A 24,190-nucleotide genomic window follows, 5' to 3' on the forward strand; every position below is an offset into this window, starting at 1 on the left:
TTAACAATTCGATAATGTTTAATTTGTCTTTTGGTGGCGTCTTTAATAAAAAGAAAGGATTGTGGTGTCACGTTCAGAAGAGCGATACCTTCACTGCACGTCTGGACCTCCAGCAGCGAAACCTTCATTCAGGTCTTTGAGGGTCATTTCAATGCTTCACTCTCCAGGCGGGAAACTTTGACTTGATGCAGCGACGACGTCACCGAGGTGAGGAGGTGAGGAGATGAGGAGGTAAGGAGGTGAGGAGATGAGGAGATGAGGAGGTGAGGAGGTGAGGAGATGAGGAGGTGAGGAGGTGAGGAGATGAGGAGGTAAGGAGGTGAGGAGATGAGGAGGTAAGGAGGTGAGGAGATGAGGAGGTGAGGAGATGAGGAGGTGAGGAGGTAAGGAGCTGAGGAGGTGAGGAGATGAGGAGATGAGGAGGTGAGGAGATGAGGAGGTAAGGAGGTGAGGAGATGAGGAGGTGAGGAGATGAGGAGGTAAGGAGCTGAGGAGGAGAGGAGATGAGGAGATGAGGAGGTGAGGAGGTGAGGAGATGAGGAGGTGAGGAGATGAGGAGGTAAGGAGGTGAGGAGATGAGGAGGTGAGGAGATGAGGAGGTGAGGAGGTGAGGAGATGAGGAGATGAGGAGGTAAGGAGGTGAGGAGATGAGGAGATGAGGAGGTGAGGAGATGAGGAGGTGAGGAGATGAGGAGGTAAGGAGGTGAGGAGATGAGGAGATGAGGAGGTGAGGAGGTGAGGAGATGAGGAGGTGAGGAGATGAGGAGGTAAGGAGGTTCTGCAGAGAACATCTAGTCCTTAAAGTGAAGGAGAACCTTCACTGAAGCTGTTCCAGAAGGGAACGCTCCCTCTCTCTCTCTCTCTCTCTCTCTCTCTCTCTCTCTCTCTCTCTCTCTCTCTCTCCCCCTCCTCCCTCCTTCCTTCTTTCTCCCTCTCTCCTCCCTCCCTCCCTCTCTCTCTCTCCCTCCCTCTCTCTCTCCTCGCTCTCCCTCCCTCTCTCTCTCTCTCTCTCTCTCTCTCCCTCCCTCCTTCCCTCTCTCTCTCTCTCCTCTCCCTCCCTCTCTCTCTCCTCTCTCTCCCTCCCTCTCTCTCCCTCCCTCTCTCCCTCTCCCTCTCTCCTCTCTCCTCCCTCCCTCTCCCTCCCTCTCTCTCTCTCCCTCCCTCTCCCTCCCTCCTTCCCTCTCTCGTCTCGCTCCCTCCCTCCCTCCCTCCCTCTCCCTCCCTCTCTCTCCCTCCCTCCCTCCCTCTCCCTCTCTCTCTCTCTCTCCCTCCCTCTCTCTCTCCCTCCCTCTCTCTCTCTCTCTCTCTCTCTCTCTCTCTCTCTCTCTCTCTCTCTCCTCTCTCTCTCTCCCTCCCTCTCCCTCCCTCTCCCTCCCTCCCTCCTTCCCTCTCCCTCCCTCTCTCTCTTCTCTCTCCCTCCCTCTCTCTCTCCCTCTCCCTCTCCCTCCCTCTCTCTCTCCGTCTCTCTCTCCCTCCCTCTCTCTCTCCCTCTCCCTCTCTCTCCCTCCCTCCCTCCCTCTCTCTCTCTCTCTGCAGCTGATCAGAAAGCCTGTGCTGTCGTCGGCAGGCGGTCGTCGGTGTGAGCGCTGCAGACGCAGAAGTGCATCGTTCTGAGGAGCGATCCGGAAAGTGTGGAGGAGGAGGAAGAGGAGGAGGAGGAAGAGTGGAGTAAAGCGGAGGGAGGAGAGGCAGCTTGTCTCCCTCCTCCACCTGTTTTGGGCTTTTGTTCCCTTCTTCCTCCTGCAGCATCGTCCCGCTTCAGCATGGATCTCTGGAGTAACAAAGTCTGGGGATTTATCCTGCAGGTCGCCCTGATGCTGCTGAGCTCGTACGGGCCGACGGCCGGAGGTGAGCTTCACTTCTGCTTCTCCTCACTTCTACTTACTTCTACTGACTTCTATTTACTTCTATTTCTTTCTCCTGGTTGTTGTGGATCTGCAGTTTTACGCTCATCTCACACGTTTTGGAGGCGTCTCATCCAAGTGAGGGAGGATCAGACGCTGGCGTTTCCGCTGGCTTTGAAACTTTAGCTGTAAATCAACCAAAAAAAGAGACGCTTCCCTCTCCTCTCTCACTCACACACACACACACACACACACACACATTCAACAGTTGCCCTTGAGCAAGGCACACTCGCTTCCAGAGGAGCCGCACAGTCAGAGGTGGACTTTGAAGTCGGACTCTCTGAATACGAAGCAGGGCGTCGTTCTCATTTACTCCCCGTCGGAATACAGTTTTTCATTTAAATATTTATGATTTCGGGGGTTCGTGCGCCGACGCGAGGGATCAAAATGTGATCTTGGTTGTTCATAGGGATGCAAAATGACCAAGCAAGAGGCAGAAGTAGCCGTTTACTGATGTTTCATGGACGTATATTAAGAATTTAAATGTAAAACAAAGAAGTTGGGTATCATCTAAGTTTGGTAAGATGACATTATGGAATAAAAAACAATGCCCAAAAAGCCTGTGGAGTATAGTTGGTGGTCCATTGGGAAATGGACCACCAACTATACTCTACAGGCTTTTTGGGCATTGTTTTTTAGGGTGTAGTTGGTGGTCCATCTCCCAATGGACCACCAACTATACCTTATAGTCTTTTTTGGCGTTTGGCCGTATGTCAGAGTGAACTCTGACGACGCGCCCGGGCGGATGTGTTTTATTGCTCTGAAGGGAACGGCGGCACTCGTCGTACTCGGCGTGGGCGGCAGATGAATGTTCGGCATCGCCACGTCGGGTTCATATTCCCTCCTGAACGGCCGACAGCTGCCGGAGAGAGAGAGAGAGAGAGAGAGAGAGAGAGAAAGACGCTGACGTTACGAGCAACATAAAGGAGATTAAGAGCTTTCTTCTCCACGAGGGAAACGCAGCGCCGATCAGAATACCAAAAGTCTCTCTCTCTGAAAATCAATAAGTGCTGCTTGAAACCCCTTTCTTGTTGAGAGCAAACACGCAGTTCATCATCGTCCACTTTATAATCTCTGGCGCCCAGACCTTCTCTCCTTGTTTTATTTGACTTTGTGTTGGAGCTGAAGCAGCGCCGCAGGCGAGGTCTGACTCCAGCTGCTTGTCAGAGTGAACAAAGGAGGGGAAACCGTCTTGAGAGGGTGTTTCTGAGGTGCATGAGCAGCGCCGCGACCCTCAGCTCTGGATGTATGGGAGAGGAGGGTTGTGGGTGGAGAGAGAGCTTTCTGTGCCACGAGGTCAGTCGCTCATGAGCAGCCAAGAGTTGTCTTCAGTAAGGAAACAAAAAGGTCACAAGTAAATGTATGGAAATGCTCTTTTATAATCCAGGGGCGGCAGACTGAGCGATTGTCGGAGAAAACTGTAACTCATAGCTGGTTTTACGAGAAAGAAATGCCCCAAACTGTTGGATTTGGATGTATTGAACACCAAAAGTGATATACAGGTGAATTATATGGTTTGGTACATGAGACGATTCAAATAGCATTCAAATAGCCCCCAATGCCCCCCAATAGACCCAATGGACCCCATTGGAGCCATTGGCACCAATGGACCCAATGGACCCCAATGCCCCCCAATAGACCCATTGGAGCCATTGGCCCCAATGCCCCCCAATGGACCCAATGGACCCCATTGGAGCCATTGGCCCCAATGCCCCCCAATAGACCCCATTGGAGCCATTGACCCCAATGCCCTCCAACAGACCCATTGGAGCCATTGGGGCTATTGGGGTCCATTGTGACCTCGTCTGAATGTTCTCTCTTCTAAACCCTCTCTAACTTAGTTCTACTTCATTTTATCAAAGTCAACCTTTGCAGACAGAATGTTCACGTGTTGAAGGTTCACGTGTTGTGTTATGGTTTGTTAGAGTTGTGACTTTACAGCTGCATCATTTCAAACTAATAATCATCCTGAAAGTCATTTTTTTATTGTTGGACCTGAAACCTTTTCATTTCTTTCTGTGTGTCATCTTTATTTCCTCTTAACCAGAAACATATAGACTGATATTTACACATCTGAACAACATCTCACATGTTTCCTTTCATTATAACACAACATTATTCAAACAGCCCTAGCGGTTCCAGAGATACAAACTTTTTAGTTTGTGGAGGAAAGGGCCTAAAAAAAGATGAGTTTTCTATTGGTTAAACTCTTAAAACAGGCAAACATGCTGCAACCCTAAACCCTAATCCTATTTACTGTGTGAGTTGTGTTTAGAGGTTGTACATGGGGATTGTATATTATTGTAGCCCCGATTTTTATGTTTCATTTGATACCAAACATGATTTTGTTGTTGTTTAATACCATGTTTTTTCCTTGATTTGTACCTTATGACCTGATACAAAAGGGCTCAAAGAGTTTTAAACACCACTAAAGTGCACACAGGACCAACAAACACTGATCGTTCAATTGACATGTTTGCCAAAACTTCTGGTAAAATACCATTTGGTGCGTCCTGAAATTTGATTTCATTGTTTTGAGGCAGAACTTTCAGCGCTTGGCAATGTAATTGAAAAGAGATGGCGGTGGATCCACAACACTGTTGCACACACTCTACCTTTAGCTAAGAGGCTAATTGGATGCACATGGGCACGTCTGTTACTTCTCACTGCTGGTCTGAAGTAGAAGCAGTTCCTGCAACTCGTTTATTGAAACCTTTTTCCTGCAGACATGCGTTGCCTGGCAATATGACTCTAAACAGTCGGGGCTGTATTCATTCACCAGCGACAGCAGACCTATTGTACGTCTGTTGCATCATCAAGTTTAAGAAGGATTTCAGTCATACTCAGATGTACTTGAAATACTCTGAGGAGGTCTCTGAGTTTTAAATGACGTAGGTATCCTTCTGTTTATGACACTATTCCACAATAAATATGAACATAATCCATGAGTATGACTCGATGGGGACGGTTATGAAGCTTCACGGCCGTCGCCATCTTGGCTTTTTGCAATGGAAGTGACCGTATTTTTATTGTAAAGGAGCGACGTAGAGACGCTATGGCTCTGATAGTGACCTGTCAATCACCTGGTAGCTCCGCCCCTAAAGCGTCCCCTGCTTTATGGTCTGTTTGAATCTAACAGACCATAATGTACTAAATGAACATCATGCTGTATAGAAGAAGACTTGAAACTAGAGATTGAGACATAAACTCATGTTTACAATGTTTACTGAATACATCAAGAGAGAAGTAGAGTCACTTATATAGACTTCTATACAACCAGAGGAGTCGCCCCCTGGTGGTCAGGGGAGAGAATACAGCTTTAACGCATAAAGCATAGACTTCTATACAACCAGAGGAGTCGCCCCCTGGTGGTCAGGAGAGAGAATGCAGCTTTAACACATGAAGCATAGACTTCTATACAACCAGAGGAGTCGCCCCCTGGTGGTCAGGAGAGAGAATGCAGCTTTAACACATGAAGCATAGACTTCTATACAACCAGAGGAGTCGCCCCCTGGTGGTCAGGAGCGAGAATGCAGCTTTAACACGTGAAGCATAGACTTCTATACAACCAGAGGAGTCGCCCCCTGGTGGTCAGGAGAGAGAATGCAGCTTTAACACGTGAAGCATAGACTTCTATACAACCAGAGGAGTCGCCCCCTGGTGGTCAGGAGAGAGAATGCAGCTTTAACACATGAAGCATAGACTTCTATACAACCAGAGGAGTCGCCCCCTGGTGGTCAGGAGAGAGAATGCAGCTTTAACACATGAAGCATAGACTTCTATACAACCAGAGGAGTCGCCCCCTGGTGGTCAGGAGAGAGAATGCAGCTTTAACACGTGAAGCATAGACTTCTATACAACCAGAGGAGTAGAATGAATTCAAGTTTAAAACTCTTCCTCATTGACATCACTCGTTAAAAAATGGCGGTTGCCGCCTGGTTGGAGCTTTTGATGCGACGCCGTCGCTCTGAGCTCGTCATAAAGACTTGAACGGGTTCACTTGGGGGTTTATTGGAAAGCGGCCCCTGACCGAGCGCCCTCGATGAGTTCTCAACACCTGCTTCTTCAAAGGCGTAACGTTTTGCACACAAAATTGGCACCGCGAACAAATTGCGCGACCCCGAGTAATTCCAGGTGAACGCACAACCACTTATCGCCCCCAATCATCCGCACAATGCTCCGTTTGTTGCATGTGCAATACGACGCAGGGAGATACTTTTCACTCCGTCTCTGCAGAGCGTCGGCTCGAGTCCTCCGTGTCATTTTTTTGGGGGAGTTTTTAATCTCAGGTCTCAGTTGATTTGGAGTCAGTGGAGTGTCGGTTCTCCTCGTAGCCCTAATGTCAGATAACCTGTGTGTCTGCACACATGTCACCGTGAGCTCCGTGTGTGTGTGTGTGTGTGTGTGTGCATCGTGAGATAAGAAGCAAATGGCTACGTGTGAACATGATGAAAGGAGCGAGAGGGAATGCTGAGCAGCGCTGCAGTCGTGAGTGTGTGCGTGTGCGTGGTTTGTGTGCCTGTGTGTGCACGTGTTGTGTTCAGATAAGGAATGACTTACCGGTCTCTGAGCAGAGACGGCTCTCAAGTTTAAACTAATGTGTCAGCTGGTCCCGGCGCTGCCGGCTGATGGCGGAGGCTGAGCTGCTAGACTCCGGTGTGTTTAGTGATTCCACGAGCGGCCGAATTACAGCTCGGAGCGGCGTTTACATCATCCCATCTTCGGCGTAAACCCAGGTGTTGGAAAAGAGTGTTACTCAACACCGGTTGTGAACTCATTAATCAGGCCATTTATTCTTTGTGAAGATGGAAGTCAGAGACACAACGCGATGAACACATTGTGTATCCACGATCACTCGGAGAGTTATCTCTTAAATACATAAAACACACAATCAACAGAAGCCCTCAGGACTTATCGTGAACCTTAAAGTCTGGATAATGGTTCACATCGGTCATATGCATGCAAACAACAAAATGAAGCGTTGCTAAACTTTCTTGACATAGTCGTCCTATCGAGACCTGGTCAGAAAACACACAGCGTTTCTGCCGAACAGGAGAGAAATCCAGGCTCAAGTGTTCTGCAGTGAAACTTGGCTCCGGCTCAGACGAAGACGATGAGGGAATATTGGATAATAAAAGTGCTTTTAGGGCCAATCATCTCGCCTCTTTCCCTCTCTGATGGCTTCTGTCTGCACACAGAACTATCCGGGCTTTTAGTTTGTTTGACTCCCTTCAGGAGATGATATTTACTGCTCTTCATACCGGTTATTCCGCCCCAAAAAGAAATCCATCCCTGTCATCGTGAGATTTAATTTGTATTGGTTTATACTCGCTGTGCTTGACTTGAGTTGAGAGTTTTCATGTCCTGCTCCGCTTCCTGACAATCAGCTCACAACAAATGGAGGTCTGAGCTGGATAAATAACAACATTTTTAAAAATCCAATATTCCGTCCTGCACAATGTGTGATGACGTCTGTGTCTTCTTCTTTTGGGCTTCAGGTTAATCTCAAAGTTCAGCTTGACATCCGTGTTTTCAAAATGTTGCCTGAAGGAAGAAGTGCATGATGGGTCCTGCTGGGCATGAGAGCCCTTCTGGTTTGATCATACAGGTGATACTCAATGATCCGTTTCATGTGGACGTTTCTGAACCAAACATATGTCTCATGAATATGTTTCATATCAGCCCTTATCAAGCTGGAGGAAACACACCATTGCACGTGGTTACAAGGCAACATGACAACTCAATACTACAACGTAATGTAACGGAACAAGGCAACGGAGTGACGTAACAATGTAGCGCAACAATGTAGCGCAACAATGTAGCGCAACAATGTAGCGCAACAAAGTAACATAACAATGTAACATAACAATGTAACGTAAAAGATAACGTGACAATGTAGCACAACAATGTAAGAAGAACACGTCTCAAGCGGTAATTTATGCACAGATAAATACCCAGCATGCACCAATCTGAGCATGTTTAGGCATAAAGGTTATAACTTTTACATTTTTGATCCGAACGACACAGCGTTTTGGACTGAACCTCCTGTGTAACGCACCAAAGCTTCACGAGTCTTACAACTCTGCACGTTGTTGTTCATGGTTCAAAACTCGGGGGCGTCTCGAGGAGGCAATTTTGAGAATCTTGCTCATATCATGCTGGATGTTCATCAATATTTTTTTTAATATTTTTTTTTTCACTAATAAATTGTGAAAGAAAAACTATTTGAACTCATTTGGGGTTCATAGGACTCCTTGAAGACACCTCACTAAGGCCTCGAGAAGGACTTCTGCCCTCCTGGAGGGCGACTCAGGGCTCAAAAGGTAAATTATAGTACGAGCAGTGGAGTCGCAGTGTTTTTACTCAGTCGTCACATACAATACGTTGAGTAATGACCGTTTACGATCAGGTGAACACGATGACTGTAGAGGTATAGGCAGAAGCATAATGCTTATACATCCCTATCCTAAATTCTTATCAATGAAGTAACCCTCAAGATAATTAAATACAAAAATATCCATCCATAACTATCTCGTCCATCCACGCCTTCCCTGTCAGACTCTTGTGTTCCACCTCCAGCTTCAAAAGGTACTAAAATGCATGTATTAGTATTCGTATTTGTATCCTTTGAGCGTCTGGTTTTCTTGGAGTATGACATCCCGAGAAACATTACTTTTCAGATATTTAAGACTTCCTCGGCTCCTCGTTGCCCCGCCCGGTGGTTTGATGGATGGTAATGGCTTTAATCACGGCCAGGGTGTCTCAAGGTTATATAACGTGATTCAAAAGTATCTCCGGCTCCCTCGTCTCTTAATAATCTGAAACGTGCCCGTGAAGAGGAATCGGGGGATGGATTTAAGGGATGAGAGCTGGTGGTCTGCAACTGTGAGAGCACACAGATCCTGAATCTGTGGAACACTTTAAATTAAAGTGTTTCTCTCAGAGTCTCCATCTCTGCATGACCGACTCGCCAGGTTTTTACCTGCAAAGATGGAACGGCGCAGTTAAAACTGAAAGAACTGAGGCATTGTGGCGACTTGTATTTTTTATTGATTTATCATCATTTTCTATTAGCATTTTATTTATTTAAATATACTTACAATTTTTTTAAATCATTTTTTATTAGCATTTTATTTATTTTATATACTTTTTATCATCATTTTCGACTAGTATTTTATTTATTGAAATATACTTTTACATTTGTTATCACATTTTATGTTGTTATTGTATTTACTACATTTTCTATTATCATTTTATTTAATTAAAAATACTTTTTTAGTTTGTATCATCATTTCCTATTAGCATTTTATTTATTCAAACATACTTTTTATCATCAATTTCTATTAGCATTTTATTTATTTATATATACTTTTTTTATAATTTTTATATAATTATTAATTAATTTTATATAATTTTTTTATAATTTTCGACCGGTTTTTTATTTATTTAAATATCATCATTTTCTGTTATTATTTCATTTTAAATAATTTTATATTAGCATTCTGTTAAATTAAAAATACTTTTTTAGTTTGTATCATCATTTTTTATTAGCATTTAATTTATTCAAACATACTTTTTTATTTCTTATCTGTCTGTGTGGTAATTGCTGCTGGTATTATGTTTGTAATTTGTTGATATACTTCTTTTTTATAACTTTTTTTCATCTTTTTGCATCTGCATATTCACGTAGACCTCGTGTGTTGTCGTCTATCTGCTCATTGTCAACGCAAAAGCAAATAAAAACTGTGGAAATAAATATTCCGTGAATGGAAAATCTGTGGAGTGTCGCCGCTTTCTAAGGAAATATCAGCATTTGTTATTTCTTAATGAGCTGAGCTCCTTGAGAGGAACATAAACCTGTGGACATTATCTAAATAGTGTAAATATGCTGCGCGCTTACCTGCAAAAAACAAAAACATCCTCAGTTTTCAATGATTCATGAGACGCTGGCATCTCTGACGGAGAGAAGAGGAAGCGAAGGAGGAGCGGCCGCTCATATTTCCTCTTTAGTGTCATTTATGAAAATGTGTGTTGGGAGAACGGGAGCCCTGAAGGCGATGCGAGGAAGTCAAGGCTGCATCACGGCAGCGGCCGTCGGTCGGGAATCCAGATTCATGAACCCGGGGACGAGAAGTTGAGTGATAAAGCTGAGGCCTGCAGCGCATCCATCTCAAGTTGGTGACCGGTTGATATTTGCTGAAGGCCGTTCCCTCTGGATCTCCGGCTCCCTTAAACACACACTCATTCATCACGTCGCCTCGGATGACTTTCAGTCGGTCCGAGAGGCTGTCGAACACTCGGCATCGCCGCGTCCTGGTGTGCACCGAGTGGAGGAGCTGCACTGCGGTTTTAACCCTCGAACACTAACGTCTCATCAAAATATATTAAAATACAACAATACAAGGCAAGTTGAAGTACTCTTCTTTTAATTTACCGTGTAGAACTTTCATGAAACGATAAACAGGTATCGTAAGGGGATCCTGAAAAAAGGCTCAAAACCGGGTAAAAAAATTAGAACACATGCCTGATGAGAAAAACATGGATTGGAGCAGAAAGACACCCCCACCTTCAATAACACACGCCCACCTTCAATGAGACACGCCCACCTTCAATAAGACACACCCACCTTCAATAAGACACGCCCACCTTCAATGAGACACACCTACCTTCAATGAGACACACCTACCTTCAATAAGACACACCTACCTTTAATAAGACACACCTACCTACAATAAGACACGCCTATGTCGTCAATAAGACACACCTACCTACAATAAGACACACCTACCTTCAATAAGACACACCTACCTTTAATAAGACACACCTACCTACAATAAGACACGCCTATGTCGTCAATAAGACACACCTACCTACAATAAGACACACCTACCTTCAATAAGACACACCTACGTTCACCTTCAATAAGACACACCTACCTTCAATAAGACACGCCTACCTTCAATAAGACACACCTACCTTCAATAAGACATGCCTACCTTCAATAAGACACACCTACCTTCAATAAGACATGCCTACCTTCAATAAGACACACACACCTTTAATAAGACACACCTACCTTTAATAAGACACACCTACCTTCAATAAGACACACACACCTTTAATAAGACACGCCTACCTTCAATAAGACACGCCTACCTTCAATAAGACACACCTACCTTCAATAAGACACGCCTACCTTCAATAAGACACACCTACCTTCAATAAGACATGCCTACCTTCAATAAGACACACACACCTTTAATAAGACACACCTACCTTTAATAAGACACACCTACCTTCAATAAGACACACACACCTTTAATAAGACACGCCTACCTTCAATAAGACACGCCTACCTTCAATAAGACACACCTACCTTCAATAAGACACGCCTACCTTCAATAAGACACGCCTACCTTCAATAAGACACACCTACCTTCAATAAGACACGCCTACCTTCAATAAGACACACCTACCTTCAATAAGACACGCCTACCTTCAATAAGACACACACCTGCATCGGTACAAAAGGTCAAGTAATCACTGCTGTTTCTACTAAATTGTCCCGCTGCGTTTTAAAACTTGGGATGTATGTGGTGGACTTGTCGCAGACCGCCACTCAGAGCCAATATGTCTCTTACAGGGTTCAGTAAACTAATCTCTTACGTCGGTAGAATCTATTTCCGAGGCGCCTCTAGAGGAGTCCTGGGCGCGATTTAACAAAACATGTACTTACTGGAGCCGTCTCCGTCTTCTTCTTCACTGTAAACCCGCCATCTGTTCGCTCTCACGCTGCAGGCTGCCACCGGGGATAATTAGATCAGCTGCAGCGTATTGGTGAGATGTGAGTGCAGGCGAAGTGTCATTGGTATTAGAGGCCGCGGCTGACATTGAAACGCAGCGGGGCGAACGCTCCGGTGGAAATCGCGGCTTCGGGACGCAACAGAGACGAGCTATCTGGCAATTTAATGACGCGGTTAATGAGATGCAAGAGACGGCACGCAACCAGGAGGGCGCGCCGGCAGATCCTCCAAGAGTCTCCGGAAACTTTCTCCCCTCGTCATCTCATCTTTTTTACCGAAACGTGCAAACTTGCCCTCGGTGCGTGTGGTGCAGTCTGAAAGATGTGTGCCGGTGCAACGCACACAGAGTTCACCTCCTGACGGCGCATGATGTGTTGGTGCTGCCGCCAGCTGGGAAACAACTCAACGTTCAGCTGAAGGTTGAGGCAACAAAACCACTTAAAACACGGTGGCTCGTAAAATCAATACAAGTTCTACAGGTCAGATTGTTTCTAATATGTATTCCATATTGCTGTGAACACATCTCCTTAAAAAAACAACGTCTTCAAGTTTATTTCCAAAAATTGTAGGGCCTTCGTTGAGCCTTCAAAGGCCTTCGTAGGGGTTTTGTAAGGCCTTCAAGGGAGCCTTCATAGAGCCTTCATAGGGCCTTTGTAGGGCCTTCGTAGAGCCTTTGCAGGGCCTTTGTCAAGCCTTCGTAGGGCCTTTTGTCAAGCCTTTGTAGGGCCTTCGTTGGGCCTTCGTAGGGCCTTTGGGGGGCCTTCGTAGGGCCTTCGTCAAGCCTTCGTAGGGCCTTCGTCAGGCCTTCGTTGAGCCTTCGTAGGCCTTCGCCAGGCCTTCGTAGGGGCTTTGTAAGGCCTTCAAGGGAGCCTTCATAGAGCCTTTGTAGGGCCTTTGTCAAGCCTTCGTAGAGCCTTCGTAGGGCCTTCGTAGGGCCTTCGCAGGGCCTTCGTAGGGCCTTCGGGTCCCAGTGGGACGATGCAATCTGCTTGTTGTAGGTCGATGGTGATGAAGGAGGGGAGGAAGGTGCTAGATTACTAGATGATGGAGGTTGTTTCTGGCAGGTTGAATATATATATATATATACATATATATATATATATATATATATATATATATATATATATATATATATATATATATATATATATAATTCAAGAAGTGTCCTTGTCACCAAACATTTCTCACTGCTTCACAAGAGGAAATGTTGTTTTTTTTCGTATAAATATGCAATGTTCTGCTTTATGCATATTTTATAAAAGACAGCATACATATTGCATATATCTTACACAGTCATTAAGATACCAGGCGTTTTTCTTTATTCAACATAAACTATGTGGTCATTGCTGTGTCTTTTTACACGCTGATACCAAACACACCCCAGCAAAAATAGCAATTATCAACTTTTGGGAACTGTGCTAGTGCTTTGCTTCAAGGTTGGCTCTCGGTGAAGAAAGTCTCATTTCTTTAAGAAAAGGTCGTTGACCCTGCAGCACCTCGGGGTGCAGATCAGAGGCGCCGCGGTGACGTTGAGGAGTCTGTCCTCCAAAGAGAGCGTCTGGCTTCAGTTCCCCGAGTCAGCAGGCCTCTCCTGAAATGTGCGACACTGAACTCCTGCCAACTCCGAGAGCGCTGATCAGCAGCTCCGTCTGCGAAACACCGCCTCAGCAAATCAGAGTAACGGAGGAGATTATGAGCGCAGAACTTTTATGTTTAGCTAACGTTTCCCCGGCGCTACAAGACGCCGCGACGAAGTATGAACCGCTGAAATGATCACTGACCTGCACACCGACACACACCTACACACACCTACACACACAGGCTGTCTGCCTTTGATGTTTATGTATAATTCAGGCTGCTGCAGGGCCGGTAAAGGCTAAACGAGCCCAGGCGGTGAGCGGTTGTACAAACCCTGCATGCTACAGGGATCAGCTAGCTTCAGCAGCGCCGGGAAGAACTGGACTTTTTTTTTCTGTGATTTCGCTGAAGCTGTTTGTGTGTGTCTTTGCCCAAATGGTAAAAAAAAAACACTAATGGATGAGAAGAAAAAGTCTCCTGCTGTGACTAAAATACACCTTTAAGCTTTTTTTCGTTAGCTAATAGGTATTTTAAAACATATTGGATTTAGTGTTTTAACAAGTCTAATGTTTTTTTATATATAAAAAATTAGCTCTTCAGCCAACGGACGATGGACTTTGTTGTTGTTTTCCACCTTTTTATTCACAAGGCATTCTCCTTGAAATGCCTTGTGCAAGGGCACAATGTCAATCTATTTTTCCCCGCTAACTCTTCAACTCTTTCTTCGCGAGCCAGATTCTCTAACCTTTCAATCGCCCTAAGTGTGGGCGTTTGTGAAGCCGAGATGAAAGTTAAACCTGGCATATTCAGAGTATAAAGGATCTGCTCCTCTGATGAACAAAAGAGAAGAATGGTCTGTAAAGTTTAGTCTGAGTTGACGTTAAAAACACAGTAAATATCGTGGAAATCTGTAGAACTGATCATATTTATCTGAAGTGGAATTAGTTTGTAACTATGGGTCATTTCCTTTCTAATCTAATCTGAAATTAGACATAAATTGCATCACAAATTGATTTGAAGTTAGCTCATAGAGGAGATGTCGAAGGACTTTTATTTTGTAGTTCAGGTTTAGCATGTCTTGATTGTCATTGAGGGACATCTTGAGGTGGTCTACTTTTAATTTAAAGTGGAATTAGTTTGTAATTATAGGTCATTTCCTTTCCAATCTAATCTGAAATTGGACATAAATTGCCTCATGAACTTTTTTGAAGTCAGCTCATTAATGAGATTTTGAAGGACTTTTATTTTGTAATTCAACATCAGAATGTTTTGATTGTCTCTGAGTTCTAATCTAATCTGAAATTAGACATAAATTCCCTCATGAAGGATAACAGCGTCCCTATTTTCTGGATTTTATTAACTGTTTGCTGCAACTTTAGCTATTTCGTGGTCGGCTTCAACCAGAGATTTATAACTTAACACTGCAGTGGACTTCTTGAGTACTTTAGGAGAATATTTTAAGCTTGTATCGGAATATGATGCCAATCCTTTTGATCCATAGAAGCGGATGATCGCTGTAACCTTGGTCACTGTAAGCGGTTTCCGCTGTACAATCTAAATAAAACGCCTGTACTTCCGCTTGCGTGAAGTTTAAATTGTAGTGCTGCTTCAAAAAGAGACGTCGCGAGGAGGAGAGCAGTCTGCCACACACTTTAGTAAATCTATAAAGTCGTGGAGTTCAGGTGGTGGAACAAGAATCTTTTCCCAGGGTACTTGTGTTTTCAATGCCCTTGTCCCAAATTGGACGGGCGAGGCAGTGAGTACACTTAGGACACGCATCAGCAAACACAAGAGCAGAACCAACAGGAAAGACTTGTAACTTTTTGCCGTTGCTTACGATTTCCTGCATTAAGTGGAGACACTTTTACTGCCTTAAAATTCCTCACCATGCAGAAGGTCAGGACCTCCCACCGGGGGAGGAGACTACCAACACTCAGAGCAACAGCGAGTGCATTTTTAATCCGTGTACAGTTGCACATATCAAGAGGGACATAATCGGGAACTTGAGCTTGTATTTATTATTTCTTGGTGTCATTTCTGGCACTGAGAAAATGTGTGAAATCTGTTTTGTCAGCTTATGGAACTTGTTGCAAGCAAAGAGCCTCCACAGCTGTTGCTCTGTGTCGGCAGAATGAACAGGTTGTTCCTGCTGGAGATGTCTGGACATTATAATGCATGCTACATCGATGTTAAAGTGAGACTGCAAGGTGGCAGAATGCCTCGAATGAAGGAGCAGAGGAATACAGGACTGCATCATCAGCATACATAAGTTACATTACATTGAGGTATATTTAAAAAAAAGTAGAGACCCCAAATTAGTCCCTTGTGGAACTCCTTTTTTTGAGTCAACAGGATTAGAAACAACCTGACATTACATGCAGCCTCTTAATAAATAACCAAATCCTATAATACCTGTAAAGTATAATACAAACTCTCTGCAATAAATACTGTTATTGTGTCAGTGGGGTGTCAAAAGTCAATAGCAATGACTACATAATGCAGTCCAACACTAAAAAGTGAAAAGGTTTTCATCAACAACATTAGATATGCTTCTTGAATGTGGCGAATTGTTGTGTGAGTGTTTGTGTGATTGTATCCGTGACTTATTTACTGTATATTTTTCACAAACAGTAGATTGAGCGACTGACTGACACTTTTTTGACTGGATGAGCTTCTGAGGGCTCGAGTCACAAACTGTCAGATGAAGGGCTCGACGCGTTGTTTTCCAGCCTCCGGGCCGAGGGCGTGCCGATCCTCACAGCTCAGTAGCTGCTTGACTGACAGGCTGCTTTGCTGCAGCCGGAGAGACGTGCTGGGAGGAAGTCAGACGGGTCAGGGCAGGAAGAAAAAAGCACAGCTCGCCAAAATATCACACCGAGTCAAATCAGTGCCCCATCCTTGTCAGCCGAGCGACGTCTCAAAAAAACCTGCAGAAAACCTCTCCGTACCAATTTTTCTTTCATAATTAGAATTCACATCTCAGACTGAGACTGACTTACTAAACTTGACTTCTATACACCCAGAGGAGTCGCCCCCTGGTGGTCAGGAGAGAGAATGCAGCTTTAACACATGAAACATAGACTTCTATACAACCAGAGGTGACACACCTGGTGGTCAGGAGAGAGAATGCAGCTTTAAACATGAAGCATAGACTTCTATACACCCAGAGGAGTCGCCCCCTGGTGGTCAGGGGAGAGAATGCAGCTTTAACACATGAAGCATAGACTTCTATACAACCAGAGGTGACACACCTGGTGGTCAGGAGAGAGAATGCAGCTTTAAACATGAAGCATGGACTTCTATACAACCAGAGGATTCGCCTTCTGGTGGTCAGGAGAGAGAATGCAGCTTTAACACATGAAGCATAGACTTCTATACAACCAGAGGAGTCACCCCCTGGTGGTCAGGAGAGAGAATGCAGCTTTAACACATGAAGCATAGACTTCTATACAACCAGAGGAGTCGCCCCCTGGTGGTCAGGAGAGAGAATGCAGCTTTAACACATGAAGCATAGACTTCTATACAACCAGAGGAGTTGCCCCCTGGTGGTCAGGAGAGAGAATGCAGCTTTAAACATGAAGCATATACTTCTATACAACCAGAGGAGTCGCCCCTTGGTGGTCAGGAGAGAGAATGCAGCTTTAAACATGAAGCATAGACTTCTATACAACCAGAGGAGTCGCCCCCTGGTGGTCAGGAGAGAGGATGCACATTGAAATCGCTTCCACATCAGTTTCCCTTTTTTAAAACTGAATCAGTTAATCTTTGTGCCTGACACAAAAATTCCCGGACGTACTGAGAAACATAAGGCCTCAGGTCACGGCTATTTCTGGCACAGATTCATTAAAATGTTAATTACCTGAACACAACATGTGACAGCACAAGACGCATGCGTACACTCCTGGGATCCGTCCTGTTAAGTCAGCGTTTATAAGGTTAATTAGCCTCAAATCTTTAAGATGTATTATTATTATTGCTATACTTTATTTAATAGATCACTCTAATATCTGTAAAGTCTCCACTAACCTTCTCTGAGGAAAGGAGGAGGACTTCACTCTGAGTGCTCTCAGGCACTCAGAATGTCACTTTGGATAAAAATGACAAGAAATGTCAAATGTAATGTAAATGTACATCACATGCACTATTAATGCTGCTCACTCACTCGCTCGCTCTCTCTCTCACTTTATTCTTATATTACTTTTAAAATTTAATGGATGCATCCCAGGGCAGGGAAAAGGCATGTATTTCCTTTCTGTATAATCAGATTTTAAAAAGACATTCAGAAAAAAGTCCCTTATTCACATCCTTAATACAAATGTACATATTTAATTGGAAGGAGGAACGGCCTTCGCTCCTCTTGGTCGGACCGGGGGTCGAGTTTGTGCAGGTTTTGCAAAGAGATAATTAACTTTGAAGGTTGTGGTTCGCGTTTGAGGACGCGAGCAGACCGGAGACGCACGGCTTGAAAGGTTACATCGGCAACATCGAACTCTGTTTGTGTCCGAGACGCTTCAAAAGAGATCCGGAAACCTGTAAACCTCCCGATCGCTGTGGTTATCGAAGTGGAGGAAGATGCTCGTCGGCTTGATTTAATGATAAATGTTGCGGATGGCGCGCTATTGCAGCAGTGGACGGATTGACAGCTGGATGAGAGGACGCTCGTGAAGCTCGCTCTGCCGGAGGAATTGTGATTAACACGTGTCGTGAGTGCACAGTGTACTTGTGAGGGTTTTTTTTTTCTCGTGCTCTCAATCTCACAGAGTTTTGGACGCCAGAGCTGACGGGGTGAAGACGGCTAATGACTCGCAGTATCTCTGCTCCTGCCAAAGGCCTGTGGAGCTGGCACTCCTCAAGCAGCCATTACACCCTGAACTGCCTCTGCAGAGTGTTAAAACTGTCTCTGCATGTGTAAAAGTACCTTGAATCACAGGAAATAGTAATAATAATCTGGGCAACGAGTTTCACAATGGACTCGGTGTTGGATTATGTTTCAATCATTTCAATCAAGTGAGAAGTAGAGTAATGTTCTTATAGACTTCTAGACAACCAGAGGAGTCGCCACCTCGTGGTCAGTTGAGAGAATGCAACTTTAACACGTGAAGCATACTTCTATACAACCAGAGGAGTCACCCCTGGTGGTCAGGAGAGAGAATGTTGCTTTAACACATGAAGCATAGACTTCTATACAACCAGAGGAGTCGCACCATTGTGGTCAGGAGAGAGAATGCAGCTTTAACACATGACGCATAGACTTCTATACAACCAGAGGAGTCGCCCCCTGGTGGTCAAGAGAGAGAATGCAGCTTTAACACATGACGCATAGACTTCTATACAACCAGAGGAGTCGCCCCCTGGTGGTCAGGAGAGAGAATGTTGCTTTAACACATGAAGCATAGACTTCTATACAACCAGAGGAGTCGCCCCCTGGTGGTCAGGAGAAAGAATGCAGCTTTAACACAGAAAGTATAGACTTCTATACAACCAGAGGAGTCGCCCCCTGGTGGTCAGTAGAGAGAATGCAGCTTTAACACATGAAGCATAGACTTCTATACAACCAGAGGAGTCGCACCATTGTGGTCAGGAGAGAGAATGCAGCTTTAACACATGACGCATAGACTTCTATACAACCAGAGGAGTCACCCCCTGGTGGTCAAGAGAGAGAATGCAGCTTTAACACATGACGCATAGACTTCTATACAACCAGAGGAGTCGCCCCCTGGTGGTCAGGAGAGAGAATGTTGCTTTAACACATGAAGCATAGACTTCTATACAACCAGAGGAGTCGCCCCCTGGTGGTCAGGAGAAAGAATGCAGCTTTAACACAGAAAGTATAGACTTCTATACAACCAGAGGAGTCGCCCCCTGGTGGTCAGTAGAGAGAATGCAGCTTTAACACATGAAGCATAGACTTCTATACAACCAGAGGAGTCGCCCCCTGGTGGTCAGGAGAGAGAATGCAGCTTTAACACATGAAGCATAGACTTCTATACAACCAGAGAAGTCGCCCCCTGGTGGTCAGGAGAGAGAATGCAGCTTTTACACGTGAAGCATAGACTTCTATACAACCAGAGGAGTCGCCCCCTGGTGGTCAAGAGAGAGAATGCAGCTTTAACACATGAAGTATAAACTTCTATACAACCAGATAATAATAATAATAAATGAGAGCTTTTGAGGAAATGAGCGTTGTTTTAGTGCCATAAACAGCATGAATCTAAAGTTTCTCCTGGTCGTGTTTTTAGCTGTTAGCTCCAGCGACCTGGTCCGAGCACCAGACCATAATAAGTAATAGGAAGCGTGGATTATTCTGCACTGAAGCGGCAGGAAAGTAAACGCCGGCTTCGAGGTATGACAGCTCACACCGTTTATGTGCGTTAAAGGCTGTCAGATGAAAAGTGCATTAGTTTGATCGACTCTGTGATCAATACTTTGGTCATAAGTTTGACATTTGTTTTGAGCTGCAGACTGAAAAGAAGACGCGTCGCGTTATTACGCTCGTAATACTTTGAAGAAGTTTTATTTGTTCTTGTGGCTGATCAATAACGTGTCTTCTGTGTGGTAAAATAACAGGATGAAAATGGACACTGCATTGTGTGTTTTTTTTCATATGCTGTATTTTATTAAAACTTTTGAAAGGAAAACAATTGGACCAATAAATTCAATTAAGTTTGGGCAGAAGCCAGCTCTCAGGAGTGAATCTTTAAAAAATAATGACGTGACGATAGTCAAAAGGAATGCAGCAAAGCTCCCGGGGGTCGACAGAAAGATCTGTTTTTCAGTTTTTCCGTCAGCTCACTGGGCGAGAAGTCTGGTGGGAAGGTCGTAAAATATATAAAATATGATTGGCTGGTACAGGGACAAAGATCTGCCCAGTTTTGTTTGTGAAATTTGAGTTTAAAAAACATGAACTCACATAAAATAGTTGAAATGAAGACGGCCTTTTAACAAATTGAAAACCCACCTATTTTTAGACCTCTGCTTGAAAATGTCACACCCAAACTAAAAAGTGTGTATCTCTGCAACCGCTAGGGCTGAATAATGTTGTGTTATAATAAAAGTTACACATGTGAGATGTTGTTCAGGTGTGTAAATATCAGTCTATATGTTTCTGGTTAAGAGGAAATGAAGATGACACACAGAAAGAAATGAAAAGGTTTCAGGTCCAACTGTAAAAAAATGACTTTCAGGATGATTATTAGTTTGAAATGATGCAGCTGTAAAGTCACAACTCTAACAAACCAAAACACAACACGTGAACATTCTCTCTGCAAAGGTTGACTTTGATAAAGTGAAGCAGAACAAAGTTAGAGAGGGTTTAGTACAGAGAAGATTCAGGCGAGGTCATATTGGTGCCCATTGGACCAATGGCTCCAATGGCTCCAATGGCTCCAATGGGACCATTGGAGCCATTGGAGCCATTGGAGCCATTGGAGCTATTGGGGGCTATTTGGGCCATTGGGGGCTATTTGAATGGTATTTGAATTGTCTCATGTACCAAACCATATATTTCACTGGGAGGGGGGGGGGTTTCAACAGCAAGTAACGACAAAAACTAGGAAAAGTGTCACGAGCGTCACAATAAGTCAACACTTTTGGAGCACCGATCTTGAATCCCGGTCGCATGGTTGACCTTTCTTTGGCATTGAAGACGCAGTTTCACGTCCTTCTGTGAGAACAGGTGTTGTGTGCATAACCGTGTCATTTTCCCTGGACGGGTAATGACTTCTTTTTTAAAATTATGAACACCACAGTGAACACATTACTGACTTTAATAGCAAATTGATTTCTGGAGCGTGAACACCGTTTCTGCCTCTGCCACTTGAACTGAGACTCACAAAGACATCGACCGTGGCAGAGAACTACATTGAAGGCATTTATTTTATTTTTTACATACAATTATATGTATTTTTGTACCTTTTTTCCTGTGATGACATCTCTGTGGCCTGTTTGCTCTTCTCTAATTGGTCGGCGGGACGTCCATTAAGTCTTACTGGGAGCACCTGGGCCCCAGTGCTCTCAGTCATGTGCTTATTCTGGGTCTTTTATCATTTTACCCCTTCACATCCACCACACCGGCTTTACTGCCAGTCGCATCTTATCTCTTTTTGTAATATAGTTGATGTTAATTGAATCAAGTGCCTTTCGAAAAATGTGTTCTGGTGAAAAAAGCAACACACGCGGAGATATTTATTTAAATGAAATTCATTAAATTAGATTTTCTTTCAGTTCTCTGCAAACTGAAGTGACCCATGGAGCCTTTAAGCTCCAGATAATGGCTATCTCCTCCATCGCCGAGAGGGAAATCTCTCCCGCCGAGAGCAGCGATATCTCCTGGAGAGATTATATTAATGAAGGATCTTGAGCTGTCTTTACTTTGTTTAGTGGAGATTTAATCACACTTGATATTGGATTCCTGCCAAGTTCAGGCAACTTACCCGGAAGGTTTGACTTTGGTTTCTCTTTCATGCGACTTTTCATTGTGTCTTTTTGTTCATCGTCGCGTTACAATAACCGAGCCGCGCGCTAACGCTAAGATGATTAAAGTCATACGAGTCCATGCAAACCCGACGCAGGAGCCGCGAGGAGAGGACTGTAATCCATATTTGTTTGTATTTTAAACTCATTTAAACTAATTAAGGAGTTTATTGTGAGAAGTGAGTGTTGTTTGTGGTCCAGTCCGGCGACGTCCTCTTGAAACATTTGTGAAATGTGCAAAATGAGTCAAATCTGGCGTACAGACGAGCTCTAGAGTTGTTTTTATTATGTTGATAGAGTCAACATCTGTTCAAAAGAACACATTGAGAGCACCTCCCGATGCTAAAGAGAATAGTTTATGATCAAACTTGAAAGGTTTCGTCTCGCTGTCAACGGGAAAATAAAGCGAGTGAATGCAGAGAAATGTCTTTTAAAGAATAAGATTGATTAATAATAAAGTCTCTGATGTTTGTTCTGCGATAAATCTTTGATTTTCACCGTTATTCCCTCTCGTATTAATATTGATCTGCTTCAACGTTCATCTCCTGTTGTTTGGTTTCTTTCTTCTTCATTTAAATGTTGCATGCTGTTGTCCTGAATGCAGGAAAACATTCAAACACACGCAGTCGGGACGCGATGAACCGAGCAGGTTTTAACGTTACAGAAGTTCTGTCTCTTGTGAACAAAACAACTAAAGTTACATCACATTGCTTATTAAAATGTGAGGTCTTGAATACACAGCGGCCTCACGGTTTTAAACCGTCTGTTTCTTTCTGTCCTGCTTCAACTTCTTGAACCCGAAGCTCCTTTTTTCCCCGTCGTGTCCTGAAAATGAGAATATTTATTTTTCAAAACTAAAACTGTGCTATCTCCTCATCCACAGCTCCAATTTAATTCATTTAAATTGCTGAAGTACTGCAACTCTCGTGAGAAGAGACGTGTCAAACTACTTCTTTAAAAAAAAGATTGTTAAGTTTAAATAATTCTGTAAACTCTTTAAAATGACATACTGAATTTTTGTCCTGAATATGCTTCCTAACGTCAATGCTTGTGTTCATTCTGATTATTTTTATTGCAGATTTAGATGCTTTAGGTCTTAATCTTTCTAAAGATGTGCAGTATTACTCTGTAGGTTGATGTGAAGGCACCGAAACATACAATTTAAAAAACTCAGGGAGCCATCTTGCTTTGGACTCTTGACTTTTTGATCATATTCATGCTGAAAACATACTGTATATATATATATGTTTTTAGAGGAATGGGTTGCAGCTTCGGTAGAGATGGAGGACAATATGTTCTGGTATTCACATGGCGGGTTTTAAACCGTGTGTTTCTCTTCTGTCCGGTGCTTCAGACGCGTGTCACAGTCCGCTGGTTCCCAATCTGCCGCCGTCGTCCTTCAGAAGCTCCTCTCAGCTGTCGGGCAGCCACGGGCCGGGCTACGCTAAGCTGAACCGCAGAGAAGGTGAGCGGGAAAACCATCATCATCATCACCATCATCTTCATCATCATCGGGATCGATGGCTACGGGGTCTGTGTCATCTGTAGTACACATTGTTAATGTGGTGAAAGACTATTCTAGGTGGAAACGTCTGGTTTTTAATGAAATACCTCGAGGCCCATTTCCAGCAGCGATCAGTGTTCTGATGGTACATCGTGTTTGATCATCGCCTTAGAAGACTAACGGATGAGGAGAAAACCCTTGAAAAATCCTTAAAAAAACTTAAAAACACCTTGAAACATATTGAAAACCTGCAAAACCCCTTAAAACAAACCTTAAAAATCCCTTTAAATTATTTTTTTTTAACAAAACCTTTAAAAATCCTCGTTTACTTTGACTCATACTGTTTGAGGCGTGTTTGCTCTTATTGAACTGATCGCTTTCATTGTTTCATCATTCATACACATTTTCTTTAATCAGGGTTTTATTTTATTGTTTTATTGAGCTTTCTGTTGTTTTATTGCCTCGTTTGACAGTTTAAAGCTCGTTGTCAACTATTTTTTTTAAAGTGCTATATTAATGAAGTTACTATTACTCCCTAACTTAAGCATCACATCCGCGGCGGCTAACGCATTTAAATTAAGCCCAAGATTGGGATTAACTTAAATGCGTTAGCACGCATTAGCCCCTTCTGCGTTAGCCGAGTACACAGGCACATCACTAACACAACTTATAGACAACTTCAGACACAACAGCACTTTGGAACACCGGCTACTGACACAAATTGTATTTTTCATGAACTAAATACTTTGTGTGTCTGCTGCGTTTGTTACGAAGCGGTTGATTGCTAGCAGGTTAGCATTAGCGCGCAATAATCCAAAGGGATATCAGGGTCTCTGTGTGTTTAGACATGGGCTTTATCTTCTGTACAGACACACACTCCTGCAGCAGACTGAGGTGAAAGAGAATTAAGTCGTGAAGGTTTCCAGATT

At 43.9% G+C, this 24,190-nt stretch overlaps 1 protein-coding gene across 1 annotated transcript in view; it reads left to right on the forward strand.

Moving 5' to 3' along the window:
- Window positions 1-1,598: 1,598 nt before the first annotated feature.
- LOC137779469 (contactin-associated protein-like 4) overlaps window positions 1,599-24,190 on the forward strand; it is a 69,924-nt gene continuing 47,332 nt past the window's right edge. Inside the window, exons 1-2 of the mRNA XM_068567249.1 lie at window positions 1,599-1,848; window positions 23,112-23,222. Of these exons, the coding sequence (XP_068423350.1) occupies window positions 1,764-1,848; window positions 23,112-23,222 (196 nt within the window). The 5' untranslated portion in view covers window positions 1,599-1,763. The remainder of the gene's footprint in view (window positions 1,849-23,111; window positions 23,223-24,190) is intronic.

Source organism: Clinocottus analis, unplaced genomic scaffold (assembly GCF_023055335.1).
Source record: "Clinocottus analis isolate CAN_PGR_092001 unplaced genomic scaffold, fCliAna1.0.p SCAF_8, whole genome shotgun sequence".
Lineage (NCBI taxonomy): Eukaryota > Metazoa > Chordata > Actinopteri > Perciformes > Cottidae > Clinocottus > Clinocottus analis.